Raw genomic sequence first — 23,357 nt, 5'->3', positions numbered from 1 at the left:
AGCTACGCTACCATTTCTTATCACTTTTTTCTCCTTTCTTTTACTTCCATTTATAACATAGGTGTCAATGTATTTATACGTATGAATGTATTTATAGAGAGAGAGTCTAATATACAGGCTTGTTTCAAGATGTTAATGTGGTTAGCTGCTTTTATGTACTTGTGAGGGTTGTAAGTTACAAATTAAACAGTTTAATGCAAGTTCTTAAACAGAGGAAGTCACTGTCTTTCTGTATTGGCTTATTGCATATACTGTACTGTATATTTTGTATAAGAGAATGTCACAAAAATGAAATTTTATTTGCCTATGTGCTAAATTTAGTGTGTCTACAGTATGAACATATACTGTAGTTTTACTAAACTGAGATATGAGAAAAAAGATGCAATTTTGACTATTACAGTCTAAAATATTGTCTGTAAAATTGTGGCGTAGAGTATTTTGAAATCCTTTTCTTCCCTTGTTAATGGGTTGATCATATACAGTACCAAATTCATTCCTTTTAAGAACATTTACTTTTCTGTATAAGGACTTTTCTATGGTCACTCCCGACTCAACAGATCAAGATAAAATAGAACGGGCTTATTAACTCACTTGCTTGAAATGTCCACTTATGAAAAGGTCACAGATTTAAATGTATGTACTCATTACCATGGAAAACCAGCATATATGCCTTGAGTGGACATAAATTCTTCCAGAACTCAAGCTAATGGAAAATGTGAGATGTTAAAAAATCAAACGCAACTATAGAGTGCATGCATGCTCTACTCTTTAAAGGCTACCTGTGAGGCAGAGCTGAACATGTTGTGACCCTGAAGTGGAGTAGGTCAGGGACAGCCAACTCCAGTCATCAAGAGACCAATTCAGGTTCTTTCATCCACAGATAAATGATTTAATTTATTGTCAGAGGCAAAGTGACCGCGGGCCTTTGGGAACTAAAGTTGCCCATTCTACTTTCTTTCCCAAGAATGAAGTTCTTAAGAAAAAGAGGGGCTGCTCTTTGCTATAATGCTCAGCCGGTGAAATTCACTGCCATGTTGTATTAGAGAAACACCCTCATCCACTGTCCTTTTATTTTTAATGGCACCTCTGTTCTCGATGACCTAATTGAATTCATTACAATAGTCATATTTTTACATGCTGAATGAACTTGTTTGTAAAACCTGTAGAATTCCATCCCTGAGAAACTAGTCATTCCTGTTTCAGCCTATATTATCAGAGGCCCTGAGGTATCATGATTAAAGAAACTTAGGCAATTTTTACTGCATTTGTAAATGTAATGGTTATACACAGGCGTGCTGAGCAACCACCTTTGATATGAAGATAGGTTCAACTACTTATAGCCAGCAGCTACTGTACTGTATACTACGCTGCAACTCACAACTAGGAACCCACTAAAACTAAGCAGGTCGGAGCCTGGCCAATACCTGCATGGGAGACTTCCTGGGAAAGCTGAGGTGTTGCTGGAAGAGGTCTTAGTGGGACCAGTTGGGAGCATGGATCAATGTTTTCTCTAATTTTTAATGGCCTGTGTGTGCAAAAATTTCAAGTTGTGCAAATTTTTCCCCCCAGTGACAAACACTTGTGTGCACTAAATTGAGTGGATGTAAAATTGTAAACCTGATTTTTTTTTTAATATAGTCATTCTCATAGAAGCATAGAGATCCAAAAGACCGGGACAGCGATTCAACGAGCCCAGTCATAGAGCATACAGTAGATTACGATTATCGGGTAGCAATAAGAATGCACACAGCCAAATTGGGCCTCTCTCAGCCAGTTTCATGTGGTCAATTTAGCATTTTTCAATTGATGACCCTATTTATTTTATTATTATCATATTTTGGGGGGAATTTTTTGTGCGCAGTTCAATTTCCTATGTGTGCTGACCTCATAACCTGTGTGTGCGCCCACACACGCACAGCTTAGAGGGATCATTGGCATGGATTTTAATGCCTCAGTATAGTGATGGGGACACTTTACTGTAAAAAAGGCACTGTCCTTTGGACTTAAAACTAACGTCATGAGGGCTTTTCTTGAAAAGAGTAAGGGTGTTATCACTGGTGTCCCGGCATTTAGCCTCCTAATATTTCCCATCTAAAAATTGGCTTGATCATTCAGTTCTCCTCCCCACTGATAGCTGATGTGAGGTGAGCATTCTGGTGCACTATGGCTGCTGACGCATCATCTCGGTGGGGCTGCACATCGGTGGTCGTTGAAGGAAGTCCCCATTACCTGTAAACTGTTTGAGTGGAGTGTCCAGATAAGTGCTACATTAAACATAAGGAGTTATTATTACTTTTAAACACCTGCAGAGCTGTATAATAATACAAGAATGACGTCCTCAGAGATCCTACTGCAAACTGGACTGTCAGTTCTTGGTTTGAATTAAATTAAATCATAATTTCAAAGAACAAAAGGAAACATTTTGTGAAGTTCTATGTATTAATTAACCCATTAATTCCTATAAAATTGCGAATTATTATTGTAATTATCATCGTAGCATTTAAGAAGGAATTATTTCTTTGGGCAGCAGGCTTTAGTCCACAGCTAAAAATAACTTTATTGCGCTGTCATGCTACAATGGTTTGGGGAAAAAAATTTGCAACATTAATAATACTGCAATGAAAGTAAATCTCAGAATCACTGAAAACAGATTCAGGGGGTCACTTTACTGCTTCAGTTTTGTTTAAATCCATGCTACATCCAAACAATCAATAAAATCGTTGTTACAATAACTCGCAGCCTTAAAGCAGCGGTGGTGTGCATGCGCCCTACTCCCACACATGTGTTATCCTCATAAATATTCGGTAGCCTACAGTCACAAGGATTTAACTCCGAGCCGTTCATCATACTACTACTGTTGGTATCATTATTCCCTGGTTCTTTTTTATACGTATATGAAATCTGTACTGTATGTGTGTGTAAAGGCTCCAACTTTGATATCTTTTAAAAATAAAAATTTAAATCTCGTTGTTCACGGGAGTTTATTTATTGTTTTAGCACCGTGGAAATTCCAGTAAAAATGCATCACCTGGTATCTAACCGAAGGGCGCTGACGCCCTCTGGTGAGAAGTCTTTTCCCCCCAAAACATGGTCTTAATATATTGGACTCGGAAGATGTACAGTAGATGGAGGATTCACTGTGCTCACCTGTGATTCTGATGTTTATGTTGACTGCTATACAAAGTAAAATCCTTGCTGGACTGTAGAGCCTTGGTAATACCCAAGCACTAAAAATGTAACATTTTTTTTATCAAGCTACGATAACGTAAATTTGTTCTTAACGTTTTAAGAAAGTTAAGTTCGTTTTTAAAACAACAAAGGGGATGATCTTTTTTCAAACTTAAAATGGGCTATAAGTGAAGAAGCACCTAAATCGGTGAAATGTCAATGATGACATTTAAAAGGGTCAGTTTTCACAGGCAAGACCCGTTATTCTGGATGTTTTAGTTCATAACTTTGTCTTATCCAGACATAACTAATTCTACACTGCCAACAAACATTATGTATGACTGTCTTGCCATGGATTCTCTTTGGACCAATTTTACGTTCATTTTGGGGGGCTAGAGAGGGAAAGGATAGCCGGTAGATGGAAAAAAAGTGCTTTAGCAATGCAGTCACGTGACGGCGCTGCGGAAGCAGTGAAGTTTTTCGGTGGATTTTCTTTTTTTAAAACTACTCCCACGAAAACAAGCGTGAGAAAATGACCGCATCCTTAAGTCCTCTGCAGCAAATCAGATCCCTGTCACGTTTCTTTGGAATACCGCTACATTACAAATAAAACCAAGACATTTTAGCTGCCGTGCAAGCAGGTAAGAAATCGGCTTTTTGCAAATGTTTTTTCCCAGTGCTCAAATAACTACTCATTTGGAAGAAAGCTGCGATCCAGCGCTGGAACGGTGCTTCATTGTTTATTGTTAAGTATAACGTTTATGTGATAAAATGTTTCAGTCGTGCATTATTGCAGTCTTTTATTTGATCTTTAGCAGTCTCTATTTGTTCACAGATTAAAATAAACGCTATCGAGGTTATTTAGCTTGCTTGTGTTTCGTATTTATGATGATCAACTGCGCGTCGCTTTTGAAAACTTCTGCCCATTTCAGACCTCTAGGTATCCCTAAGTGTTTAATTATGATAGTTTTTCCAAAACTACTTTTAGGCTGTATTGTGTATGCAGTGTTGCTTTTAGAGAACACAACATTGAGGGAGATTTGTTTATCTGCTGCCTTACCAGACTAATATTTTAATGCGACGAGTTTCTGTATTTCTTTATCCCAGATTTAGCGTTCTAACTTTTTTCTTTGGTCGCTTTACCCAGGCCGGTCTGTCTAACTATACTGGAATACCAACACGTAAGTAGAAAGTATTTCAAAACATCTAAACTGTATGTATTACATTAAATCTGTGTTTATTTTTTTATCATGCTGGTCAGACTGCAATGTCATTATGCTGACATTGTCTTGGAACGTTTTCCGTGAATCGTTCACGGCTCATTTTCCTTTCAAATAAAGCAGCTGCAGCAGTACAGCTACTGTTCGGATCTCTGGCTCTTTTTTCTAAAAGCGAAATTCTGTTTAACATATGCTGATACGCCAGTGAGAAGCCTCTAGACAGTCGTTAAGTATAACACTTGGCAGAGCTGTATGCTAGTGTTGACGTATTTCAATATAATACTACTACTAATAGTAATGGGAATAAAATCGAAAACCCTTTGTCTTATATTTCAAGTTTGTTTTAAAGCTCTTTACTGCCTGCTCCAATGGTAGCCTTTGAAGCATGTAGTTGTAATTATGCAAAAGAATATTTTCTTTTACACACTGTTGGACTTTGGTCGCCAGTGTATGGCCTATTTTTTCGGTCTAAAAAATATAGTAGAGAGATTTCCATGTTGTTCACAGTCTTCATCGTTGCCCTACAAAAATATCAGAAAACGGCATGTTCTACAGTGGTGGTACATCTCACAAGGACTGAAAAGTAGTATAAGACCAGGTCTTTTTTTAGTGTACCGTGCTATGGGAAAGAAGACTGCTGAAAGTTACCTCATGTGCAATTTTAATATCAGACCTGACTAATGTGTCAGTTCAGACGCTCTCAAAGGTTGACATGAACTGGTTGGTGAAAGAAATACAGGAAATGCATTTCTGGCTGTGAGAAACTGATAAGCTGCTAAGTACACATACATGTTTCCATGACTCTTTTGGATTTTTTGTTGTCACTAATCGGGCTTGAGCCATTGGGGATTGCAAGCCACCTTTATCGTTTTGTTCCATTTCAACTTGAATCGCTGGCTGTGATCTCCTGTTCCAACTTACCCCAACCCTGCTCCATATTCCCACTGGATTCATCTTCTGAAATTGTCCCTCTCCCAGCATCCCCCAGAGTGTCAGGTTTGATGCTAACGACAGCTTGCAGCCTTCGTGTTCTTGTTTTTGTAGTGATACAGTAGTTTTCCATGAGGTTACAAGATGGGTTGTGTGTTCATTTTATTCTGTATGATTGGTTTCTCCTGCACACTTGACTTTATGATAAATATGCAACACATCCATTTCAATAGAATTTCTCACTACATCAGCAGTGCAGGTGTAGAAAATGTGAGGAATGTAAGCTGAAGAAGTACCAAGACCATTCGTTGTGGTGGCTGATAGTTGTGGTATCTGCGTCTTACTTTTTATAAAGTCATTTAATAGCACAGAACACACCACTTTCTGTTCCCTGTGTATACAATCGACATGCTTGACATTCTACAATGTCATGTTTATGTCTTTCTCTTCAATTAGATTTTTCAGATTTTTCATAAAATGTCTGATTTGTTTGGCCTCCAACAGAATCAAATAAGCCAATGTGATTTTTGCTTAATTATGAGTTTTGAAATGAAATAAGCCATATGAAAATGTTAGTGTCTGTTCTAAAAACACACACTTTGCAACCCCAACTACTTGTTTTGTATCTTTTATGTACTGTACATACACTTCTATTTTTTCACAACAGTTTATGTAAGTTTGATGTTTTCACTGGTTTAGCTGCTGCAGTTTGCACAGGAAGGGACACAGGCACACACAGTTTGTGTATGAAGTTGTTGTGCACTGTAACACATGGATGCTGACTTAACCTTGAAAGGAAACTGCTTTTCATTTTTTTCTCTCAAAGTGGCGACTCAAAAACAGTCAAAATAGAAAATTGATGAAAGCTCCCAATGTTAATGAAATTGAGTTTCTTATAACAGTGCTGTGGTTGAGTAACAACGTATTCGTATTGAAATGGATTGGCTATCTAGTATATTGTAAAAGCATTAGGAAAAATACAAACGAGAGTAGGCTGTTTAGCCCATTTGGTAGATAATAGCCAGTTAATCCAAAAACCTCATATGGCCATGTTTTGAAAGAGGCCAGGTTATTGGCTTCAACAAAACACTGTAACCTTGCTTACTGAATAGATAGTTCCACAGTCCTTTGCGTGAAGTTCTCCATTTTCTCTGTTCAAATGTACTTCCACCAGTGGTTAATTAGCTTACAATCAGTGGTATATAACTGCCCTTTATCATCATGATTATTGATGAAAGTCAGCACTTACATCTGAATGATATAATTGCATCTTACACAGGTTTAAAGCTGCAGAGGTAATTTGATTGTTCATTAATAATCAATTAAGTATCATGAAATCTGACACTGATTTGTACTGCTCCCTTAGCACATGCACACAGTGCATTTCCAGAACTCCTAAGAACCTTATATGCTCATATGGAGAAAGTTTATTTGAACTGAAACTTTGTTTCAATAATTATTTTAAAGATACTTCTAACGTGCCTTACTTCTCTTTATCGTTTGAAGTGGATACTTCCTGTTTGAAAACATTCTCTGTTACTTCTTATACCTGCATGTTGCAAGTGGTGATCTAATCACTCCATGATCTGAAGATGCAGTAGGGAAAAGTAAGAAAAAGCGTTTGCTAAGCATATTGAATTTGGATCATGGTGTTATTTGGCCACTAATGGTGTGGGGCAGTTTTTTTGTGATTATACAGCTTCAGATTAACATCAAACAGATTGAAAAAGATGTGCATTAAAGACCACCAATGCCAAACTGCAAAGCATATGCACATGCCAACTCCCTTTAAACAATTTTAAAAAAAGCCCTCTTTCTTTTGCAGTCTCTTGTGGTGAAGCAGTTTTCTAAACACGCAGCTAGAAGTTTTTGTATGCATGGAGATTTGTAGAAAGTATCTAATCAGTCAAGAATAAAGAGTGAGTGTTATAGTTTTAAAAGATTCAAGTAAAATTGTATGATGCTGCAATGAAATTGTAAGGCCAAAATGGATTTTTCAAACCTGGAGGAGAAAAAGTTTCCTTCTTGTAAATGAAATTTGTCATGGAATTACCTAGTACAGTAATCCTCACTCCTGAGCATGGAGAATCGTGGTGTGGCAGGTTTTATAGGGAACTGAGAGTACTTAATGAGTGAAAATCTTGAAGTAGTTGTAATATACACCAATGAAGTCAGTATCTGAATCAATCATGTTATTAGGAGCTCATATAGAGAACCAGAAGACCCTGTGGCTCTCCAAGGCCAGGAGTAAAGATCACTAACCTGATTGGTGCTTTGTGCCATTTCTGAAATGGCACACTGTTGTTCTTTGGAGTCAGGAAAATAAAATTATACTGCTATAACACAGAAAATAAACCGTGACTCTATAATCGGTGTCCTGAAAGATTTATATAATACTTCACTCTCTCATTTTTGTTTTGCAGTAATGAAAAGTCATGTGTTGCAGTAGGAATTGGGTTCAGATGGGGTTCTCTCCTGTAGTTAAACTGAGGCTTTTCTAGGTTTTGTTTCAGTGAATATTATTAGCCAGTGTCTCTTCTCCGTGTTTACTTTAAAATCATCACAAAGCTGCAGGAGTCGCCATCAGCAGTATGAAGGTGAGCAAATTATTACCCAGTTAAATTAATGAGAGCTATCTATCAACAAAAAACTGTGAACTCTAAGGCCTGGCATTTAAGACTCATGAATTAGCCTAGAGAATAATGAGCAAGGCACAGGAACAGCAAATGAATACATAATGTGCAGGAGTACATTGTACAGTGTTCCTAAGTTCTTGTTTGTATATTTATTACACCATTTCCAGTTTATGTAGGAGAGTGAAGTGTATGGTTACCTCCATGTGCCTATAAATTGGGTATTGTAGTTTAATTGGAATTGGGTGTGGTGTAAGAGTGTTGATGCAAAATCCTGACCCTTCTGTGGTTTTGCTCTTTTTTTCTATTTTGATTTTTTTTTGTCCTTCCCAGAAAATCCAATCAGTCAAAACCTTTATTGGTTTATACTATCCCAGCATGTCACTGTGTCTGAGATCATCCCCCGTGGTTCTCCCAAGATATCCCACACGAAGCAGTGAGCTTTACAGCGTGTCAGCAGTGATTCATCCAGTAGATCCTGGAAGAGGCCGGAGTTCAGTATGTTGTGAAACCTGTAACAGCATGTGAAGGGCTGAGTCAGGCCTAGAGGCTGATTATTCATGGTGCGTTCGTGTGTGAATAGCCTCAGTGGAATGCATGCTTCCAGACTTGAGGTCGTGGTTTGTAGGGAGTATGTGTGTTTGGGGCTGGGGAGGGGGTGTGGGGAAAAATGAGGGGAGTATTGTAGCTAGTCTCCACACCACACACTGTAGTCAAGCTGCTTTGTAAAGAATAAAGTACAGTATAACTTTTCCTGTGCAAAAATGTTTTTTGAAAGTTGTACAAAGAATCTGCTTTAATCAAACATTACAACTCAATTGGTCTGCTTTACTGCTATGCAACTCCTGCCCTGAATGGGCCACGTCTGTTCTTAATGACCAATAGTCATTAGACTAACCAGATTACACTGGCACTTTCAGGATTTTTAAAGCTATTGATGATTTAAATAAGCCTGGAAAACCTACTGAAGTATCGCACCTGGGGAGCAGCTGAGGTAGCACAAGTGAATCTCTTCCTGACTGGTAAACAGAATGATGAGACACTCTTTTTAAAAATAAATGGTGCTGTATGAAGTGAAGTTTCTAATTTTCTTCACGAGGTAGTATATGTGATCCTTCCAAGGATGAGTAGCCCTTATCCCCCAGTTATGTGAAATGTGCCATCTACCCTAGCTGTCTTTATGAGGACTGTCTAAATTAGTGACTTACCAAGACAGTCACATATGTTTAAAACCCCTGTAAGGAAACACTACATGGTCAATGCAGTAACATGCAGTGCTTCAGGATGTGGCTTTCTGTGGTATATGGTGAGGACCCCTACAAAACCGTACAGTATATACTGTGCCGCTGATAGTTTTACGTTGTAGACGTTGGAGTGGGGAGCTGTGTTAGTGTGCGTTGTCTAAAAAGGAACGGGTAAAGGTTAATTTCACAGTAAAAGGTATTTTCTGCCTTTCAGCATGGAATTAACCTACTCAAAGTTTTGCTATGGCCTGTGCAAAGGTCAAAGGGCATACATTGCTCTGTAAATTGTATGTAATTTTGTGTAGTCAAGTGAAATTCTTGAAGTAAAAATAAATGTACTGTATATAGGTCACACAGAATTGTCCACTTATCTGTACTAGCTATGCCTTCATGCTGCCCTCACAGAAAAACTTTTCATTCCGTTTGTTTAAGAGAAAACCTTGAATTTTCTTTAGCAGATTTAGAGTAGAAACAGCTTTTAGCCCTGTGACTGCTTAGAGTTGATTTTCGAATGTTGAAAAAATGATTCTGAAGTATTAAAAATGATTCTGAAGTATTAGTGCAGAGAATAATGCAGGGCGAGAGAATGTACCCTTTCATCTTGAGGCCTCCGTATTTGTTCGAGCTCTTTCTTTAAAGACCCGCGTTTATTCGGGTCCTGATGGAACACTACCTTAACTGTACCTTTAACAAGGATTTGAAACAGAGACTCTTTGAGTTACCACAGTTTTCTCAGATGCAACCACTGTCCCATACTGCTGCAAACGCACTTTGGAGTGAGGAATTTCACTTCTTGGTGGGAGATCTACTGTATTCCCCTGTAAAGATTCTGCAGGTTGCATGGGCCTGGCTGTGGTCTCTGTAGCGTTCTCTTTTTTTCAGTGCTGTTCATGAAATTTTTACAGTGCTAATCTCTTAATCTCACTGCAAGTGCTGAGTGTTTTGCAACCTCTATATTCCACCCTTTCAAAAATCACGACGGAGAACATCTTTTCTTCTTGTCACTTAGTCTTATCTTGTGCATCTATTACCCTGTGTGCTATTTAAGTAAAAAAACTGTTTTTTTTCACTGATGTAGCAACTCATTTTGGTTTTGGTTTTAAGATTTTTTCCTCTGTTCCATCTTTTTTCTTAACATTCAAATAGCACATACAAAGTCTCTTAACCTATTGCATGTAAATACTAATTGTGTATGGATATTGGCCCAGATTTACAGTGTTCAGGTGGGCAATTTGTACATTGCACTGCACTGCGTTTACTCAAAAAGTAATGTTTTTCTTTGACAGTTTGATGTGACCATATTTCTCATACTTCTGTCAGATGCAAACTTACTCAAGGAAACTCATCAACCAGATTTTAGAGCAGGGAACTAAACTCCAGGTTTGGGACCCAGAATTCAGCAGGTTTTGTCTACGTTCTAAATATCCATTAAAGTTTGTACATTCAGCCTTTGTCTTTACTGTTTCTGGTTATTAAAAACTGTAGTTCTGTAGTTCTTGATAAGAACAATCTGGCTCGGTTGAAACTTTGCAAAATGTCCAAATATTTATACACTGTTGCCTCTCTTGTACTGATACAGTGGTTTTGAATATCAAATCCAGTTATTTGAATGTGGCTGTTTTAGGGATATTTTATTTTGAAAGCTAAAAAAGTGATACATTTCAAATTGATGACCTCGTCATAGAAATGTAGAAGTTCTGTATGTAAAATACAGTATATGCATTCTGTAATTAAATGAGAACCAAGCAGAAATGCTTACTATTTGTGTGAAATGTCTGTCAGTCTTACCTTGTTGCGGATACTGAGCCTGTTTTTGCCATTAAGAAACGAATCCAGTACACTTTAAAAGATGTATTTGCGTTAAAAGGCTGATTTTTCATATGCTAGAATAAAAAACATTTTTTTTTCTTATTTTTAGCAGGTATTTCACAAAATCAAAATGGTGTCTGCTCATGTTGCTCAAATAGTGAATGGGATTCTCAAAGCCAGACAAATATGTTTGGGTTTCTCTTTATTGATCTGAGACTTTAAACAGAGCATTAATCTGGTAAAAGTGTGATTTTCCTAAGTAACATTTGTTCGGGGACTTCAAGGTGGAGCTTGACCTTAATATTTTTTCTCTTAGAGGATTTCTCCGATCCAGTTGCTCATTTTACAGAGTTACGTACTGTAGTTCTCCTTTACGCAGATCAACCTGCTTAGGCCTCAGCTGTGAAGATTTATCAGTATTTTAAAATGTACTGTTGGGGTCAATTGCAGGCGATTGGAAGCATTTTTAGAAAATAAGAAAATTAGAAAGGATGCAGTCTAGATGAGGGTTTTTGGCCCATCTTGCTTGTTTGGTAGTTTAGTTGCTAAGTGAAATTAGACTTTCTTCCAGGCATTTCTTAAAAATGCCTATGGTTTGGGCTGTGACCACCTGCCTGGGATGTTGTTCCAGATACCCATGGTTCTCCCCTCTCTGGTTGAATGAATGAAGGACATTTTATGAGACAGGATTCTTTCAACATCCACTGCCAAATATATAATAACATTGTTGTGAAGTCAGTCATTTCACATTCAACCTACTGTATGTGCCTTGATAGTGGTTATTTTGAGAGAAAACCTTGTTATTGCTAGAGCTTAATTTTTAATACTCTGGTCAGATTCCAGGGTGTAGCAGTGTGATTGTAAAGCTGTGAAGGGTCTTTGTGTTCTCTCCATTAAATAGCAGAACTTCAAGTGTCCAAGACGTGATGCTGTGGGGGTTTCAGTAATTACCTTTGATATCTTGAGCCCCATACAATGGGGCTGAATTATTTTTCAATAGAGCTATATTGCATTGAGGCAGGAGATTATGCGCTATGCAGAATAATTCATAATTCATGTACAAAATACTTATTTTTTTTCTAAAACACTCACCAATGTCATATGTCAACATATTCTTTTCATACAGTTGGGGGTGAGGGTAATTGCAGCGATGTAGGAGGCTTTTATAAAGACAAGCTGATTGGTCAGCTTCTGTTTTTATTTTGTCTTTTCGACACTGGCTGAAAACAGCGAGTTAGGAATGGGGGTGGAGGGGGGGGGCTGTGCAGCAGAAATGTGTTGCTAGGCTGTGGGTTCCCTTGTTAATTGTTTACTCTTTTTGTGAGCAGCAAAATGCCTTATTGTTTGTGAGCTCACAGAGAGATGATTATCGCTGGGGAAAGGCAGACCTCTAACTGGGGTGACCCACAATTCAAGGTTTTATCTGCACACGTAAGAAATGAAGCACGGAGCAAGAGGCTCCATGGGGTGGCGTTTCCAGTCAGAACAACAAGTAAATCTTTTACAAGGGTCAGAAGCAAGAAAAATGTAAAGGGACAAGTTAAAGTTTATGCCATGCTGAAAAGAGAAGAAAAGAAACAACGTTTCGGCTGTGGAGCCACACTGGAAGAAGGCTCTACAGACGAAATGTTGCTTCTTTTCTTCTCTTTCCAGCATGGAATAAAAATGTACTTGTTCCTTTGCAGCCTACGCATGCTGACGCAGCTACCTACTGTACTTGAACTACTTTAAAAATGTACCCTGGTTTGTTTCACTTTGGTGTGATGTGTCTTGAGCTGACCAGCATTATGATTAAACGTGGTGTGTAGTTTAACGGCAATAAAGGCTGTAGTTCCATGTGCTTGTGCAGAAGTTTAATAGTTCTGAAGAGGAGGCTGGGGGATGGTGTGTATTTGAGGTACTGTTATGATGTCCTTTGGGTTTTGATCAAGTGTGAAGTTTTTACTAAGTCACCCGCTTGAGGGACCGCATTTGTGCATTCAGCTGTGAACAACTTCTTCCTCAGTACTCAGAAAAAGGCTTAGCTCAAGGGGAAGGGAAGTTTTCTAAAGAGCTAGATTTAGAAAAAAAATGTTTGCATCTGTTTACCTAGAAATTACTGTATTCTTTTGTTGCTACATTGAAAGCTTCTGCATTGAAACAAATAGTGCAAATACACACAAAAACTCTGGTAATGATATGTAACAAATGAGAATGAAAGCTAAGAAGCTTTTCATTTCATGGGCAAGAAGACCAAAATGAAGAGAGAGAGCAGCCTCCTGTCTGCATCTTCAGAACAGGTTTGTGATTAAGTACCGTGGACCCGAGCCTCTTTAAAAATTAGTCCTTCCTTGATTAGCTATAATAGCTTTCGTTTATGGAGCTGTTGACACAAAAGTATCTTTACGTTTTTTTTTGTTTGTCCTTTTAGTTCCTCATAGTGTGAAATAAGGAAGTTGAGTACAGTATGGATATGAAGAGACTGATAGTACTGGGAGCAAGAGAAAGGGAGAGTTCTGTTAACAGTTTTTATCCGAAACTGGCTGTTTTCATGCTCTCTTCTGCCAGGGGGTTGCTGATACTGCTGAAAAAGCTTGCCTGCCCTCAGGTAAAGACTGGTTTGTGTATGGGCTTTAAAGACTAATAGAAACCAGGTTACTTAGCTAGCATTGGCTAATAATTAAGGAACCTGTTAATGAATAAATAATATATTACACCTAGACTTATAGAATAAACAAATTTTACAGATGTGATGGTCTTTCTTGTTTGTGTGTGTATTGTAGTTCAATTTGTGCAGTTGAAAAACTCAGTTGCATGTAATTTGCATGTGTTTTTGTGGCTGATGTTTTCTAGCGCAACATCATGAATTTACCACCATTAGAACAGTCATCAGAAAATGCTGTAAAAAATTATTTTACAGTTTTCTTCCCATACTCTGGTTCTGGGATATAAAAAGTAAAAAAAAATGGAACTCCGTGGAAATATTTTTTTTGTTTTGATAAAATAGATCATGTGTAACAAATTGCTGTATGAATGAAATTTCATTCTTAAATTTATCTTTTCTGTTTATTTTAAAAGCTGTTTGATATAATTTGTACTTTGCTGTATTCATTCATGTTTTGTTTTTAAAAATACAATTTTGTTTAAAAATGTGAAGTTTGTGGTCATTTTAAATTTTATTGTGGTCTGTAATTATAATTGAATTTGTGCTAATGTGTCACACTTTTTTCTGTCTTTGGTATGTTTATGGGTCAGTTGGTGTATGATAGGAAAAGAAATGAAAATGTATTGACTCTCAAAAGGCCTTCAGAAGAGGAACTGTACTGTATGTTGCACATAAAATAGCTAGTCAATTAATATATGAATTGTTTTAAAGATTAATGTTCAACTGGAATGGAACTTCAGAAATTACGACTGTGAGGTGAAAACACATTTTCTGTGATATGGAACATTGCTTTCTGTAATTTTGCAGGTGTTATTACCTTGTCATGTTTGTTGAGCTGTTTTGAACTAGTAATTCTCAAGTCTGGAGCAGATGAATGTGGTGACAGTGTTTAACAGAACTCCCCACAGTCTAGGTTTTGCAGGGTTGGAGTTATGGATATTTTACTGAAAATTGAAATGACATAAATAACGTCAAAGGATGTGTACTTTTCCTTGTAGTAGGTGAAAGCAGTAGAGTTCGTTTTATTTATGTGCATAATATTGTACACTTTTCTGAACTAAGTTTTTTTTGGCTGAAGGGGATGTTTTGAAACATTGTGAAGTCCTGTTTTTTATTTGCTGGTGTAGAAATGGGAAAGTTTTCATCTTCACCAGGAAGCAGATGAGGAAATTCTAAACAGACATTTCCCCCCAAACCACACGATTTTTTTTAAATTTGAAGAAACCTTACCTGATATTAGGCTCTTTTATGACACATGTTGCTGATTTCCAGTTCACATGCTGATTTGTTGACGTTTGTGGGTAGTTGTGCTTTATTGTTTTATACAGTGAGTGGTAAAAAAACAAGCTTCTTGTAAAGATACTTGTCTTTAGTTTTTGGAGCATTATCCTGGAGATCTTGTGCCGCTTTGGGAAAGAACACGTGGCACTTGAAGCCCGTGAGTTTGGAAACTTTTCATCTTAGCACGTGTCCATGTGATGCATAGATTGTTGATCTTCTGACGTCTCCCAAAATGTCTCTTCCCCAAAACATTTAGCCATTTCTGTCATTGGAATCGTCTTGTGAGTGGAAAGCTCTCAAGTGACATGAGCTTTATGACTCATTCAGCAATGAATAATATAAACTATATTTAAAAGTCTTTAGTAGGCAAGGGAGATTTTATTGGAAATCAGTTATATTGCATTTTGGTGGTTAAAAAAAAGTTTTTCAGCACTGTATACAATATTTATAGTTCCCCAGCTCCATTTCAAAAGTGAAGCATTGTTTTGGGGCGAAGGCAGGAGTAGTATTGTATGATTTTTTCGTGACAATTACAGCATTTTACGACAGTGGAACATTGTTAAAAAGGTTTTGGGTTGGTCGTGTGAGTAAAAATAGATTAGAATAACTATTAAATGTACACTTTTTCCTTTTTTTAACTACAGATGAAATAGGAAGTTCTTGAATTAAAATGGCATAATCAGCTCTTGAACAATGTTTTCTTTTTATGCATAGCCCACAGGTCTACAACAGGCTAACTAGTCTTGGAATACATTATAGGCAATATAGTTCTAAAAACTCCTACTAACAGAGAGACTGTGTCAGGGCATTTGGGAAAAGCCAACTCTCGCTCTTTCATCTGTTGTTCAATTAGTGGATGCTAGGATCTCAGAATCTGCATTTTAACTATATCATTAGTTTTTGTGCATGTATGTGTTGTTGTTTAATGTTTTAGCCTTTGGTTTTTATGTGTGAGCATAGTTGTGTCTTGGTATGTTTAAACTTTAACAGGAAAGTCCAGGGGTCGTGCGTTCTTAAGTGACTGAAGAACAAATGTCCTTGTTCTATATTTAAAAAAGAAAGCAGAATGATTTGCTTTATTACAACCAGTGCTAATATATCTGTTTCTGCAGTGGATTAAGGAACTAGGCACTGTATGATTCTCTGTTAACATATCTTTTGAGAGTCATTAACTCTTTATGTAACCTTAATGAAAAACAGATACCAACTGTTGTAGCCTTTAAATGGCAGTTAGCAATGTATCCTCACTATCTTCACCAGGTTACAGATTTCCAAAACATATTCATTACCCTCTAGGTACAGTATAAGAAGTGTTCTTTTCATTGTCATCAATATTTATTTTACATATTGTAGTTCTGAGTACTGCCCAATAAACATCTCCATTCTGTTGAAAAACGGTATTGTTGGGACTGACTGACCCACTGCAATGGAGCAGAATCCAATCCAGGAGACTGTCATGTACTCTTCTTCATGCTGCAGAAACCGAGATAGCATCTGACCTAATGAATCACTTAGTGGCATGAGTACAGTGTAGCCTTTACATGCACTCTAATGAAAAGGGTGCAGTTGTTCCAGATCTGAACTCAAGAATCGTGGTAGCTGGCTTGGATCTGAACCCTCATATTTCTTTGGATCCAAACATCTCAAATATAACAAAAATGTGTTCGCAATATGAAATTTTTACTTCTGTTTTTGGGCTCAGTCAGTATTGGAGTAGGGAACTGATGGAAGAAATGAAAGGACATTTCAAGTAAAAAAAAAACTTAAATCTTCCATCAAATAATAGAATATTGTAATGATTCAACTGAAGAACGAAGCAGAATGTTCACATTCTAAAAAAAGGTTGTGCGTAATACAATTATCCTGTATACAATGCAAAAAGCCCTAAAGAACACTATGTGTGCTCCAGTGTTTCTGCTATGAAGGGAAGGGTACAAGAGCAAATGCAGTACTTATCTAATTTACTTTAAAGTGTTCTCAAAAGCCATTGTTTCCATTATGTTTTATCTACTTAAATGAGGAATATCCTATATTTTTTTAATGTGGTGTATGGGGTTCTCAAATCTGTCTATCTGTTCTATTAGTAGGTTGAGACACTTTTCATAGGATGTTGTTTATTTTGGAAGGGAAACCATTATTCATTATTTTAACATATTTCTGTTAAGTAGTAGTGGAACTGTAGTGTCCAATTAATCGCTGTCAAACCTTGGATGAAGATTGTGGGCCTCAGGTGTTCTTAGGTTTTATGAATACTGTGCTATCATGATTGCTTGGTCTTGCAGCGAGAATCGGCAGAATCTTTTGATTGTGAGGGCAACACAGGAAGTTATGTAAAAAAGTGCTGACCCTTCACATATCCTGTTTCATGTTTGTGTTTGCTAACATTTAAATCTCTCTTTTCACTTACACCAGGGGAATTCAGCCCCGACACACACACCTCATGTCATCAAGATGATAAGGTTTGATCACAAGGGTGGGAACAAATCCACCAGAATTGCACAATTACTAGGCCTTCCTTTCTGCCTGTGATGTGCAGTCTTTCTGTGTGATGGGCTAAATGTACTTCCTCATTCGCTGAACATTTCACACTTTGGCTCTCAGATTACCCCTGCTGTAGTGACTGCCCATCTTAGGTTTCGTTCCCCTTTTCCCTGTGGCTAAACACCTTTTGAAAAAGAGCAGCTCATTTTTTCATCTTATTTCCTGCAGTAGTTTGGCTGCTTTATCATGTGCACGCTAACATACTGAAATTAAGTCAAAAAAGCTGATTCAAAATTTGATTTGATTTGAAAATGAATAAGGAGATCCACTTAAATGTGAATTTCAATTTTCTTGGTCCTTGAAGTACTGTTCAAAAAGGGTATAGGAAATGCCAAAAGAGATGCTTAAATTCTACCTTGAGGAATTTTCAGATTTTTTAACTTGCTGTTTGTTTTGAAACTGATATATACAGTAACTATAAAACATAGTTTATGCAATAGATTTTAAGCTCTTCTCAACATTCTATTTTTTAAAATTTACAGTTATAATTATAGAGATATATCATGTCCATTCAGGTAATGTGCAAAGTGAGCCACATGTGCTGGAAATTCTCATCTTGCATCTTAGCCATGTCTCATTATAAAGCTGAGAGGCACCATTTTCAGGAAAGTCCATGCCTGATTTTCCTCTTCCTTAAAGCAAACCAATAGGAACCCTGCTCAATGGCCAGGTTGTAGTGCTTTCTTCATTATTCACTTTTTCCTAACCTCACTTTGGAAGCACTAGTGGGGTTCTTAAAAATAACCAACCCAATAGGTAACCAATTTTTTCAAAGATATTTACTGCTACAACACTAATATTATGATTCAGCTTAGGTGAAGATCTTAGTGCTCAACACTAATGACTTTTTTATTTACAGTGGAGTAACCTGAGCTTTATCTTGATTCACATAGTATCTCTGAAGGCATTCTGCAGTAAAAGCTCTTTTGCACTGATGGCAGTAGAATTAAATTGACGTACACACCCATTTGCTTCATGGATGTTGATAAATGTCCTATCACTCCTGTGTATCTCTCTTTGAGGTTTTAAAGTGCATTTTAAGGTTATATAGAAAATGTGGTGCTTCTGCAGGATTCCTTTAGTCCTTATCTAAAGAATCCATTCAGGTCACGTGCAAAATGAGCCACCTGCTAGAAATTCCTGTCCTTCATCTTGGCCATCTCACATTATTAACCTGAGAGGTGCCATTTTCAAGAAATGCATTTCTGCTCTTTAGCTGTAAAGCAGTTGGTAATCTGTATGAATTCTGTGTGCATCTCCAACTGACCACATGAAGACCACATCCTTAATATTAAAGAAGATGAAAGTGCCAGATGATAAACATATTCTGTTTTTTTAGTTCTGACGAACTGCATTTGTGTGAAATGCTGTGCATATGATTGCCATGAATTAAGTGCTAGAGGCTCATTTTTAAATTTGTGTGGAGTCTGTTAAAGCTGTCCTGCTGTAAACAGCTTTGTTTTTGTTTTTGTGCGTGTTCTGTCAGAAGTGGCTGCCTTATTGGTATTCCCTGGATGAAGGATTTCCATTTTACAGCCTGTAACAGTTTGCTGTTGTGTGACTACATTAGACATAGACATACAGTAGTGCTCAGAGATGCTTTGGGATTCCTGATGTTATCTGTATCTGTAAACTGCTGACACTGCAGTAGAAGTTATTTTTATTTAGTCTCTGTTGGGCTTTACAGTCTATTTGATGGAATATGTCCATTGAGACAGTAGTTGGGAAATACCACAAAATGCTAAGAATAAGGGACTAAGAATATTTTTAAAACGTTTTTCCTCTGGGGGTACATGAAGAAATATGAGAATTTATTTGCCAAATAGTTCAGTGCAACAGCTATGCATCATTAAAAGGGAGAAGTAAAAATTAAGTTCTAAGATGATTGCTTTCCTGAAGTTTTGGGTCAGAGAGCTCAGTACTTCCTCATTTAGCCTAAGCACACACATCTTGCAGTAAACTGAAGGTAAGCTGATTTAGCATACGCCTGGATTGCAAGTCTTGACTTTTTTAATTTGTGCTTTTCAGCAAAGTGAAAAGGCTCTGCAGGAATAAAATTACTGTTATTGCCATGTCAGTGTCATGTATGTAGAGTTGCTCAGAATACGAATTGCACTGTTGTTGGTAACGGTCTGCTATTGACAGAAATTCTTGTTGAATGTACGTGGGTAGAAGGGGTGGCGCAATGTCATGGGTAGGCCTTGAAAATTAAACTTAGTTTTTCTCACTTCGAAAAGGAAGACTGTCCCATGCTGGTTTCACTGGTTTGATCAACTTTTTTTATAACTTTTTTTTTTTTTTAGATTCTCTGCAGTCTGTCAGGTGGAGCCAGTTTTGGAGTAGACATGATCTGACGAGCTGTACTCCAGCGCCAGAGCTTCTACGGTCCCAGTGGGTTCCACCATGAGCTCAGGAGTGACCCCCAACTCGGTCTCTGAGTGGCTCACCGTGCTTCACCTGGAGCAGTATGTTAAGGCCTTTGAGGGAGTGGGCTATGACTTCATCTCCGAATGCCGCGGCCTGACGGCGGGGGACCTTGAACAGGTTGGAGTGGTTCTACCTGGCCACCAGAAGCGCATCTTAGCTAGCCTCCAGAAGATCTTCTCTGTGGCTCAGGAGGGCGAGAAACCTCTTCCCATGCCAAGGAAGATATACCGCTTACCAAATGCCAGAAACGATCAGAAAGATGTCTTATCTCCTGACCCACCTGAAGTTGAGAGCCCCAAATTCATGGACACTAGCATTCTGGGAAAGGGACCACCTCCTATACCCCCAAGGGTGACCCCGAATCGCCCCCCTCTCCGATTTACCCCCGCTGTGGCCCCGATGCCTTACCCGCGGCCAGACACCCTGGCTTTGAAAACCGCAGCTCTAGAACAGCAGCCGCTGCCCAAGAAGAGCTCCCCTTCTCCGGTGTCTGAACAGTTCCATCTCTATGAGCAGTGCTCTTCCCCAGGGCAGACTGACAAGCTTGTGCCACCCCTTCCTGCCAAGCGCTATGCTGTCAGTGTGCCTAAGGAGGCTCCGGAGGTGCCACCTCCCCTGCCCAGGCGGCCCCCGGTGCCCCCGCCAAGAGAGATCAGCCCCAGGGCTTCTCCTCCAGCAAAGTAAGTGCCACCTGAGTGGCTTGTTGTTTCTATGGCTACAGGAAGGGATGATTCTCCTCAACAGCTGGCAGAGCCTGAAAGCTTCTTCACTCTGTGTGGAGTTTGTGTTCTGTGTTCGCATGGGTTTCTCTCAGGTGCTCAGGTGTCCTCCCACAGTCCAAAAACAGGTTAATTGGCTTCTATAAAATTGGCCCTGGTGTGTTTGTCTATGTGTCTGTCTGCCCTGAATCCTATCCAGCGTGTACCCTGCCTTGTGCCCATTGCTTGCTGGGATAGGCTCCATCTCCCCGCGATTCTGTACTTGATGAGGTGGTTTAGAAATGAATGGATGTAACTTTTTGTGATTTCAGTTTTACAGATCCTGAAACACACTACAACATCCTTGTATTCAAACAAATTTCTTCGGTTTGCTGTAGCATAGAAACAGTGGAAATTCTAACTGTTAAATTATGCCACTAATTGTGGTGTAAATGTTGCATATTTTTGTGATGCAATTCTAAGTGTTAAGTTGAAATAGTGCCCTCTAGGGATTGAAAGTATTATGAAATGTTTTAACAACATTTTTTGTTCATTTATTTTTGTTCAGACATTTGGTGTGATTCGCACCAGAAGTAAGTGGAGCTATGGTGCAGTATAGACGTACGATAATGTTGATTGCAGGGCTGTCAGAACATGGGGGCAGAATACATGGCTATGTCAGCAATACCAATAGATGTGTAATAATTATCTCCGGTTCCCAGTTCGTTCAGTCTTGAGATATCCAGGATACGCTGAGTGGGTGGCATGTCAGTTAGTATCACTGCCCAGTAAATCCCTGGGTTTGATTCCAGCATGGGGTGTTTGACTGTGAGGTGTCTGCTTGGTTTTCTGGTGTTCACGTGACTTTTAGCTTAGTGCTTAAGAATCCTCCCACTGTCCCAAAGTGTGCAAGTTAGCTTTAATTGGCACCACTAAATTGCTCCTTTCTGGGGAGGCATCCAAGGGGATTTCAGACTTAAGTGTATTTGTTCCCAGCTTGTGCTTCCGGTGGGAGTACAGCGATATAAAATAAAATGAGCTCAGTGAAGTGAATCACCTCATCTCCTTTGTGTCTTTTTTAAAATATATCCATCTACTAAAATGCTGTTCCATACAAAATTACTTGTGTATTAATGACAGATTAAAGAATTTTAGAGTGATGTAGTTTGGGATTATATATTATTGTAGTGTTAATACTGTAGTAATACTGTAATACTACTACTAATAATGTAGTATTATGTAGAGCAGCAGTCTTCAACTAGCTCTGTTCAGTGATTGAAGATCACCTTACTCTTAATTATTAAACCAGTAATTGGTTATGGTAAAAAAACTGCAAAGTGCATTATAACCTAACTCGAATGAAAACTACAAGACACTAACTTTGTAACACCAGGGTTGGAGACCTGCACCTTAAAAATATGCTTAGTCTAAGAGCTATGTTCAGGATGTGGTTTGGGGTGCTTACAGTAGGTTTGGGAAGCAGGGTGGGGTAGAGGGTAGAGATGAGAAACTTGGCAGCGGCAGTTAAAATGAAAGGATTGTGAAACATTGTTCCCTTGTGCTCAAATGTGACTTGATTAGGAAGGGACTGTTGATATCTGAAGATCTCTCGTATTTGATCAAATACCTTTTATTTGGATTTGCATTGACAAGTAGGTATACTAAAATGGGTCTTACTGGGTGATCTGTAAAGATATAAATGGTTTCAACATGGTTTTCAATGTTGAATATGTATTACCGTGAGTGTGTTTCTATTGCTGGTGACATTAGAGCATTGTGGTTCTTCCTTATTCTCATAAGCAACACAGTGAACTGAATTGTAGTCTTTAGCAACAACAGACACTTCCTTTCCAAGTATTTAATGTGACACCTCATTCATTCAGGCACAAATCCAATGAAGGATGCCTTGCTTGTATAGCTTTTGGTTTTATTCCAATGTAGAGGACTTTATTCATTGTGCTGGTTTCTTAAAACTGCATCTGGTACTGAGAAATCCTCAGTATTTGTTTAAGATTTAACTTCCTAAAAGTAATAAAACTTTGTAAATGTAACTCTCAATAGCCTGCAATTAGTAAATAAGAGGGACCAGGAATATAAAGTTCAGAAAAATAGAGTATAACCTTTCAAATGATATGGAGAAGTGAGCAAAAAATATAGATTAGACTTGGTAATACAACAGTCTGCTGTAGTGACAGTAAAAAGGAAAATTCAATATACTGTATAGCATTAGTAAAATATCCAATTAATTTCAGCAGCATTTAAGTGTGTTTCTTCTTGTGAAGATACTGAATGGTTGGGAATAGTATTCTGTATTTTAACTGCATCTGTTTTTGAACTGCAGAGACCAGTAATGCAAAGTAGTCACAAGGTTACTCAGGGCTAACGTGATCCAAATTTGGTGATACAATTTGCCTTCCAGATGCTTGATTTCTGCAAACAGAGGCTATAAATTTGTGGGCAGACCTCTGGAGGGAACATGTTGCACTTATACTGTATTGCCTATTAAGAGTCATCCCAAAGATTTGCAAAATACTATATATAGTATGTTCTGGTGTCTTCTTCCTCTTTATGTGACTTAATGTGGGTTAGTGGGGTTGTGCACACGTCAGCTGCTGTCTGGTCATTGCTTAAGTCTTGATTGGAAATGCGTTTTTTTTTAATTTTACTACAGACACTACATAACAACATGTTCATCCGACTGAGTGGGATGTCAGAAGAGTGTTAAGGTTAAAACTGTTTGATTCACTTGTTAATTTTTCTAG

At 38.1% G+C, this 23,357-nt stretch overlaps 1 protein-coding gene across 5 annotated transcripts in view; it reads left to right on the top strand.

Annotated features, from left to right (window-relative positions):
- The first annotated feature begins 3,674 nt into the window (after positions 1 to 3,674).
- Positions 3,675 to 23,357, top strand: part of arap1 (ArfGAP with RhoGAP domain, ankyrin repeat and PH domain 1) — an 80,963-nt gene continuing 61,280 nt past the window's right edge. For 3 of the 5 annotated variants that reach the window (XM_088920372.1, XM_088920374.1, XM_088920370.1), the window contains exon 1: positions 19,797 to 20,577. In XM_088920372.1, coding sequence (XP_088776498.1) covers positions 19,874 to 20,577 — 704 coding nt within the window. In that variant the 5' untranslated portion in view covers positions 19,797 to 19,873. Of the gene's footprint in view, positions 3,810 to 19,773; positions 20,578 to 23,357 lie in introns of those variants that run through there. The other 2 variants (XM_088920373.1, XM_088920371.1) reach the window with 2 other exon arrangements.

The sequence above is a fragment of the Atractosteus spatula genome, chromosome 7 (assembly GCF_055471065.1).
Source record: "Atractosteus spatula isolate fAtrSpa1 chromosome 7, fAtrSpa1.hap1, whole genome shotgun sequence".
Lineage (NCBI taxonomy): Eukaryota > Metazoa > Chordata > Actinopteri > Semionotiformes > Lepisosteidae > Atractosteus > Atractosteus spatula.
This window is presented reverse-complemented; position numbering and strand designations above follow the sequence as displayed.